The following is an 8,523-nucleotide window of genomic DNA, read 5'->3' as shown; positions in this document are numbered from 1 at the left end:
AATACAGCAATGGAAGGTTATTGCCTTTAACCTCACAAATGTAAGATTCCTAGACACAGATGGACCTTGACCTGATCCAGTAAGGCTTTTGTTACATACTGCTCATCCCATTTGCCTACATGCCTTGAAAAGGGCAAGGGAAAAAGTGATAAATATAGTGCTGAAGGATTTGCGCTCTTCTCAAGCCCTGGTCCCCTTTAAACCTCAAGTCCAGCCCTTTCCCTACAGCTGCTGCAGGAGCTGTTACTCCTGCCAGGCCTCGCAGCCTCCGCAGGCAATCAGCCACTGGTCCCCAGGCCAGGCAGTGCCTCCTGCTTGACTCTGCCTGGCTGGTTGCATGGTTGGATAGAGAGCCGCTGTAGTGCTGCAGGTTGAAGACCCCTGCCCTAGCAGTATAAGGCAGGCTCTTTAGCTTGACAGGTTACAGTTAATCTCTAGATCTCCCTAAAAATAAAAATCTATTTTCTAGTCGCCGAATCGAGTTATATCTTACCCCAGCTCTCCACAGAAAGCCATCATAGCATCAAAGTCTGTCATCATAGCTTTATCGGATTCTTTCAAGGTGCCTCGCTTTTCCTGGGGAAAAAAGCAGAACACAATAAGGCAAACAAGCTATATTCAGAAGTAGATCGAAACAGGGGGTCGGCTTTTACATGCAAATGTTACATGTCTCCAAGCAAGATGGAGGAGGGAAAGAAGATGGGGCTGAACAAAGGCTTATCTGTATTGGGTATTTCAGAAACCTGATGGAATAGAGAAATCAGTGGATCAGGTTACCTCTAGATATAAACTTTAAAGACCAAAAAAGAGAAGGATGTAGTAAGAGTGGTATATAAAAGAAGGCACACAGTCCAATAAAATTAAAAAATCAACAGGACAACATTCCTTTCCAGAACCATTACGGGTGGCAATGCAAGCCTAGGAAAATAATTTGAATTTGATCTTTAAATGAAAAAAGCAACAAGGGAGGTAGCTAAAGGACACAGTGTAATTATTACACTTAACACAAAAGTATAACTCCAGGTAAGCTACAGATAATAAATGTTTGGCCTGAAGTAAACTAAAAACCTAACTCAAGACAGGCCAGAGAATGGAATCACATTGAACAATATTGCACAAAGCTCCTACCTGGAGTTTAGCAATTTCTTTCTTGATCAAGAAGCTGATTTGATCTCTATCTGTCCGAGAGTAATAAAGCCGACAATAGGATGTCATCCCATCTCTTCCAGCCCTTCCTGATTCTTGATAATATCCAGCCATAGACTTTGCTATATTCCAATGTGCAACAAATCTGCATGGTGTAAGACAATAAAGCCATTACCTTCCAGTACATATCACATACAGAACTAAACTGAGACCAATCCATTACAAGATCCTTTTTTCTCATGAGCATCTTATCAATTAAGAGAAGAAGGGAAACAAACTCTAGCATGTTCCTCCAGGTCTTAATGAATCTTCTTTCTTTTCTTTTTTTGCTATCATGTTGCAGTTGACTTATGCAGACCCTTTAGAGACACTGAGAAGTAGAGGGAGTTAGCCATTTCCAGTCTCTGCATAGCAACCTTAAATTTCCTTGGTGGCCTTCCGTCCAAATTCTAGTTAGGTCTAACCCTGCTTAGCTTCCAAGATATGATAAGATCAAGCTAGCATGGGCTTTCCAAGTCAGGGTTAAGGAAGGGGAATTTGCTGGTGGTCCCGGGTTCCAGAGATGTTCAGCTGGCCATGACATGGGCCAGGGCCTTTATGGGCCAGGCCGTGGCCTGGTGGGATGCACTCCCTGCTGACATCCAGGGCCTGAAGAGTTTATCCCAGTTCTGCAGAGCCTGTAAAACAGAGCTGTTCCACCAGGCCTTCTCTGACAGGCTTCCCTTTTCCTAAAATCATTTCTGGTCCTTATCTGGATACGTTTTTAAGGCCCCCAGGTGGTTTTCTCTTGCCATCTTTTGCAATCTGTTTTTAAGGTTCCTAATGTTTAAATGTGTATATATATATATTGTATTATTTATTACATTGCATTGTTTTACATGTTTTTATCTGTACGCCACGCTGAGTCCTATGGGAGATGGGCGGGATATAAATGTAATAAATAAATAAATAAACTGTACTGGAAAATAATCAAAATGCTTCTCCCATTTGGGATGACTCTACATGTACCTAACATTGGCCTTGTCAACTCCCATTCCAAAACTGATGGTAGCGATAATGACAGGAACTTTCTCCTCCATCCATTCATTCTGAACCAATGTTCTCTCTGCTGCCTTCAATCCTGAGAAAATACAAAAAAGGGAAGATGTCCTTATGTCCTAATCACCAATGGTAAGAATGACGTGGAGACACCAATTTCATTACCTGCATGATAGGCCTTGGCTTTCACTCCCCTGTAACTTAGCTCAATAGCTAACTGTTCACAGACTTCTCTCATCCTGCAGTAGATAATTCCACAGCCCAAATAGCCCTGCACAAGAGGAAGAAAGAGAAAACAATGGCAAATGTCTAAACAATTCCATGGGTGTGGCTAATCAATGCTACAAATTTAAGATGACAAAAGATGTGACAAACAGTGGAAACAACTTTCAAGCGCATGCTTTGTTGTTAGCTTGTACCTGAAAGACTCAGTACTGCAACTACACAAGAACGAATATGGAACTTGATGCAGAGCCTCCCCACCCCTGCATCTTCTATTTAACTTAAATTTAAGGTCTAGCCCAGCGTTTCCCAAATGGTGGGCCATGACCTGGTGGGGCTGTGAGAGAGGTGAGGGCGGAAGCAGCACCCCAGGGAGCCTCCCTGATGCTGCTGCGTGCAGATGAGGCCCAGCGCAGGGCTGGGCTTGCCCCTGCCAAGCCAGCATGGGCAGACGCGTACCAGGGTGACATTCAAATTTGTTTTATTTTACTAATAAGCCATAAAATTGTAGTGAGTCATGGAGGAGAGGTATTAAAATAATCAGGCCATGGGGGGGGGGGGGAGTTTGGGAAACGTTGGTCTAGTCCTTGTATCTGTGGGAAAAGATTTAAGAGTGAATAGGCAGTTTTTATTACAAAGTATACTGAAGACTCAGAAGGCAACAATGCTTTCACTGACCAAAACTGTTATTCTCTGATCACCTCTATGTTGTCCTAGAACTTGATTTGCCCACTACCCATTGATTTCTTGCCACAGTGTTCCAAATTTTGCAAAAATCCAAATTAAAGTTATGGCTACTGAATATGTGCAAAGCATTAATTATACACAAACACAGTGAAACTACTACTATTTAAATGTTACCATTATACTCACCAAACATAAATCAAGAATGCAGTCTCATGCACACCTACCTAGAAATAAGCATGCCCTTATATCTGCCAATTTTTTTTCCAGTTTTTTTAATTGAAGGAATGAAATGTTTATATGCTCTGTGGACGGATGGAGCAATGCCATTTAAAATGTATTGCTCTCTTAAACATACATAGGAGCTCATCAGGGAGCGACCACACAGGACAGCACATGTATTGCTCTCTGTTTTTCAGGGGGTTACCCTTTTTATTCTGTGATCATAACTTTCAGAAAATCAAGGTTTTGGTCCACTGTTCTTGCTAAGAACCAGCATTCAGCAATGGTTAGAGAGTCTGATTAGGATCTGGGAGACTCCAAGTTCAAACGCCCCACTCTGCCATGGAAGCCTGCTGGGTGACTTAGGGCCAGTCACACACTCACAGACTGGCCTACCTTACAGGGCAACTGTGAGGATAAAATTGAAAATATGAGAACAACATAAGCTTTGGAGACAAGTCAGCTATAATGAGGTAAGCTACCTAGAATTTATATAAGAAAGACAGGTAGAACGTTTTAAAACAAATAATTAAAATGCTGCCTTATACAGATATAACCTACCCCAGAAGTGTTCTTCTGTCCAAGAGCCTTTAGACAGAAATCTTTTAGGTTTTCATAGGGATCAGTTAAAAGCTCTTTATATTGCACATCATAGAAAAGGTTGGATCTGAAACAAGATGTCCTAAATGTGGCAATAGGCTGCCTTAGTTTAAGTGATGTTACAATGTCATCCTGAACACGCTTGGTAGCTGTGGCAGTCAAGGCTATGCATGGTGCATTAGGTATACGATGACGCAGGGCACCAAGCCGCAGGTAGTCTGGTCGGAAGTCATGTCCCCATTGAGAGACACAATGCGCCTCATCGACTATCAGATAAGTGAGAAGATTTCGGGAAACCAGAACCTCCAAAGTGGGCTGAAAGGAAGAGGAAGCTGCCATCTCTGGTGTGATGTACAGGAGCTTTATCTTGGGTTTCTCATTCATCAAGTCAGCAAGGATGGTCTTTTTCTCCTGAGCAGAAATTTTGGAGTTTAGAGAGCTTACTTTCACATTCAGTGACAGCAAATGATCCACTTGGTCCTATGGTAGGAAAAAGCAACATATTTTGAAGCAAGAATCTTTTAACCAAAATAGTGGCAATAGAGTTAGCAATAACCAAACATAACACACATACAACTGTGCTTTCCAAATTTGTCCAATTGCTCTATTATCTCATATTCATTTGAAGATACGATCATTACATGGCACACTTAATTGTGTGTGTCTTGGGGGAAAGAATCTCTTAACTTTGTTAGAGATACATTATTGAGAAGAATTTACAGTATGTCCTCATTCTTTGAAGTAACTGGAGAACATCCCAAAAAAGCCGAGATAAAGATGTGTAAAATTTACATAGGGTTACAGTATGTCAACACTAACAGCCCAATTCAGTTTTGTTTGGCAGGGGGGAGGGGGGGAAATGGAACATGAGGTGGCAAGGGCTTGTGCCAGCGTGTTTGCCCTCCAGTCCAGCGTAAGTGGCACATACACTTGTGTCTGCCACTTCCACAATTGCACTGGCTTAATGTGAAGGCCAACACAGCTGTGGGCATTCTGAGGGCGTTTCTGGAAGCAGAACTGACCCCAGTCAGCTTTAACTAGGCTCTGGTCCTAAGAATGCTGGTGGGATGGTCGACAGATTTACACCACCCTATTGAGGGCTTTCAGGCAGCTAAGGTTTTTCAGCTTTTCAGTGGCTCTCTGCGCCACCTGGAAGCCCTCTGAAGGCAGCAGTATAGAAGCAGCACCATCCCTGGCTGCCTCTGGGAACTGGATTGGGCAGTAAATTGCACAAATAAATACATTATTGATCCAGTGGCTAACAGAGCACTTTAGATAAGGCTGAATCAACTAATAGAACATCTGTTTCAATAATCTCACATTTTATTTTGGTTTCTGAATTGGACCACAACAAGTTCTTCCACAAAGTCAACCACCCCCATCAATTCACATATTCTTTTCTCTCATGTAACATAAGATGTTACCTGAATTAGTGCAATTAAAGGTGAAATGACAATGGTGATGCCTGATGCCAGGACTGCAGGAAGCTGGTAGCACAGAGATTTCCCTGCCCCAGTGGGCATACATATAAAGACATCCTTTCCACCTGCAAAAGCATCATTCAAGGTTTTTTAAAATAATCCTTGTTTGCTCTTAGTTACATTTGCTCTTAGGCCTGGATATCAAGGATGGAAAAACAGATAGCACTTTTGAAATAGTTATGTGAATACACAATTCAAGAAACTGCCCTTTTTAACAGTTATCATGTTACACTACAATTCCTCGAACTCTGCCTTCCAGTCTTGCAGAAAAACAGTCATTCATCTTATAGGGAGATACTGGGAATTATTCAAAGCCCTGCACTGAAAAAATGCAGCCACAATACAGTTCACCTCTGGCAGCAGCAATGCCCAGAACACAGATACCACCAACAAAAGTTACAAGACCCAGATCAGGAGTGGGCGGTGCCTCTTTACACAATCAAACTGATACCAGCACAACCAAATTCTGAGCATGGAACTTCTCTCTATCACCTGTCAAACAAAGCTGCAGATGCTGCCATTGGCAAAGTACCATCAGTGGAGGTACATTTTCCATAATCACCTTTGATTTGCCAAGAACCAAAGCCTGCATGATGCAGGGGATTATGTTTACATAAGTGTGATACAGGTTCAAATCCTTGTGAAGCTAAATAGTTTTGTAAAAGTCATAATCTCTCGGACAAAACTGCTACAAAACAGTAACCTGTAAGGATTAATCCAAAAAATAAACACACTGCATAGGAATAGAAGCCAGAAGACACGTGCAGTCAGGCTCCATCACAAGGCTGTCAGCGACAGCCTGCTGCTCTTAAAATCTTGACACTAGTCCATGCCTCACCAATTTTCAAAAGAGTTTTCAAACACTGCATAAAGTTCAAACTATCTACCAAACCATAAAATCTGACATGTGTATACTGTATAGTCCTGAAGGCTGCAAGTGAACAGAAGTCTCTCATTTTTGGAGACCTCATAAACTCTAGAACCATGTACATTAGCAAATTAAGGCTGATATTCTATGACTACTTGCTTGACAATGTCCCACTGAACTCAGTGGGGCTCACTTACAGGCAAATACATACAAGATCATGCTACCAACTTAATAATTCATGGAAGCCAGGAACAAGACAGGTAAACACAGAGAAGTTGAGTGGTTTGGCTAAGTATTCATTTGCCCTTCAAGTAGGAGCTCCTGAGGAAACTGATAACAGAACAAAAAGCAAGAGAGGCCTGCAAATATTTGCATGGAAAACTGCTGCTAACTAAGCATTCCTTGTACAGAACCAAATGCTACTAAAGTCTATTGATTTTCCAACAGTACTATTAAATATGATGAACCTAGATGTTTGTTCAGTGAGCAGAAGTCTGTTTTTGAAGATGTTTTTACATCTAGACAAAAAAAATTTTGATAGTATACCTGAAAAAAACAAACCCATTCATCCTCTTATTGATAAAGAACATACTTGAGTTTCTGAGAAAGCCAGCTGCAATTTACCTTTTGCCACTGTCATTGTCGCCCTTTCCTGCAATGAAGTCTTGAAAGAATCAAATCCAAATACTTTTTTCAGAGTTCCTCGAACTCTGCCTTCCAGTCTCGCAGAAAAACAGTCATTCATCTTATAGGGAGATACTGGGAATTATTCAAAGTAGGGATAAGGAGAGGATCTTAACACTTTTACCTACTTCCACAGCCACCCATTACTAATCTAGTTCTTCATACATCAATAGGAAAATCAAAATCACAGACAAGGTAAGAAAGGTTATGTGGGAACCAAAAGGTGAACGCACCAGCTAATTGTGCTTTTCTGTACAGTAACATAGCTATTAACTCAAGACTCCATACTTTCTGGCTTCCCTTGCCACTCTGGAAGGACTAGCTTTCTTTTCATTCCCACAACCCTTTTATATTCCTATGTCTGTTTTTTATCCTACCTAATTGGCTCCTAAGTCTGACCCTTTGCTTCTTTATGCCACCCTGGGATTCACTCCGTACCTTCAACTCTGTGGGGAAGAGGAAGGAAAGCAGAGAAAAATAGACCAACACCCGCAATCCCTCTATGACAGAATGAGCGACCCTCCTACTTTCCTACCGTAACCTCTTACACTCTCATACTACTTTTTACCACAGAAGTATCAGAGGATGAACAAGAACAGAGTTGGAAACCCCAACCGCATTTCCATTTACAGAGTAAAGTTTACACAAGCAGAAATTATCTCTACGCAACACAGCCCCTTTTTCAGTTAAGAGGAAATCGGGGCATTCATTCCCAGCGCTGTCGCGGCACTATTTTAGTCTTCCCACACACTCTACTTCTACGTATTCCTCTACGATCCTCTGAATTCTACCAAACTGTATCCTTCCGCCATAGTTGTTTGGTCCTTCGACTAATAGTGAGGGTATTCAGCTTCCGGTAGGAACTCAAACAGTCAGTTTTGCTTTGGGCGCGAATTGATGACGTTTACTTTGGGTTTTAACTTGCCGCGCCAGTTAAGGATGATCTCTTTTAATCGCATAAAACAATCCCGAGACTGTTTGTCCTTCTCATCGCTCCTCCAGGAAGTGGAAGAAAGGCTCAGAGAATGTAGAAGAACTTTAGTCCTTGTTGCTATGGGGACCGCTTCCCCGGCTGAACGTGACGTCATTCCCGCGCGCCGGAAAGTTCCGAATAAAGACGGTAGAACGGGGAAATGGCGGCAGCGAAGAAAAGCGTTCTTTCTTCGCTTGCTGTTTATGCTGAGGATTCTGAGCCAGAATCGGGCAGTGAAACTGGCGGGGCAGGCAGTGAGCGAGGAGCAGCCCCAGGTGAGCCTTTACTGGGGTTTCGAAGGTGGGGGGAAATCATCTCTTTGGTTGGACGGTTGGTGTATGGTTTGATCTTCTAGGGGTGTTTAGTGGGCTGTGCTGAGGGGGACATTTGAGCATATTACATTGCTGTACACGGAACCGGGATATTGCTTCGTTTAGCCTGTTGTGGCCTCCTGTGACTGGTCGAGACCGGAAGGTTTTTTAGACAGATTCTTTCCCAAGGCTGTGGCCCTTTTAGTTAAACGGATGGAATTCGGGATCGTCCATGTGTAAATCATACTTTTTCTTTTTAAAGAGTCAGATATCTATAATTATAACCCAGCTTCT

At 42.3% G+C, this 8,523-nt stretch overlaps 2 protein-coding genes across 3 annotated transcripts in view; one reads left to right on the top strand and one right to left on the bottom strand.

Moving 5' to 3' along the window:
• Nucleotides 1-463: 463 nt before the first annotated feature.
• On the bottom strand, nt 464-7,949 carry RECQL5 (RecQ like helicase 5). The gene is made up of 7 exons (XM_048490392.1): nt 6,886-7,949; nt 5,337-5,458; nt 3,874-4,392; nt 2,350-2,455; nt 2,155-2,266; nt 1,129-1,291; nt 464-576 (listed from the first exon to the last, which is right to left on the bottom strand). The coding sequence occupies exons 1-7, from the start codon at nt 7,004-7,006 to the stop codon at nt 490-492; spliced, it is 1,230 nt and encodes a 409-aa protein (XP_048346349.1). The 5' UTR covers nt 7,007-7,949; the 3' UTR covers nt 464-489.
• Nucleotides 7,930-8,523, top strand: part of LOC125429347 (SAP30 binding protein) — a 37,336-nt gene continuing 36,742 nt past the window's right edge. Inside the window, exon 1 of one of the 2 annotated variants that reach the window (XM_048490394.1) lies at nt 7,930-8,193. In XM_048490394.1, the coding sequence (XP_048346351.1) occupies nt 8,079-8,193 (115 nt within the window). In that variant the 5' untranslated portion in view covers nt 7,930-8,078. The remainder of the gene's footprint in view (nt 8,194-8,523) is intronic. The other variant, XM_048490393.1, reaches the window with a different exon arrangement.

This window comes from Sphaerodactylus townsendi, linkage group LG03 (genome assembly GCF_021028975.2).
Source record: "Sphaerodactylus townsendi isolate TG3544 linkage group LG03, MPM_Stown_v2.3, whole genome shotgun sequence".
Classification (NCBI taxonomy): Eukaryota; Metazoa; Chordata; class Lepidosauria; order Squamata; family Sphaerodactylidae; genus Sphaerodactylus; species Sphaerodactylus townsendi.
The sequence above is the reverse complement of the archived record's forward strand: the minus strand, read 5'-3'. Positions and strand labels throughout refer to the sequence as shown.

Bases quoted from the DNA above. Each gene is read 5' to 3' on its own strand.
- RECQL5 (XM_048490392.1), bottom strand. From the start codon at position 7,006: ATGAATGACTGTTTTTCTGCGAGACTGGAAGGCAGAGTTCGAGGAACT. The intron at 2,456-3,873 runs GTAGGTTATATC...CCTCTTGTGCAG, and splicing joins GACAGAAGAACACTTCTGGG to GGCTATTTGGGCTGTGGAAT. The intron at 2,267-2,349 runs GTAATGAAATTG...GTATTTTCTCAG, and splicing joins AGCCAAGGCCTATCATGCAG to GATTGAAGGCAGCAGAGAGA.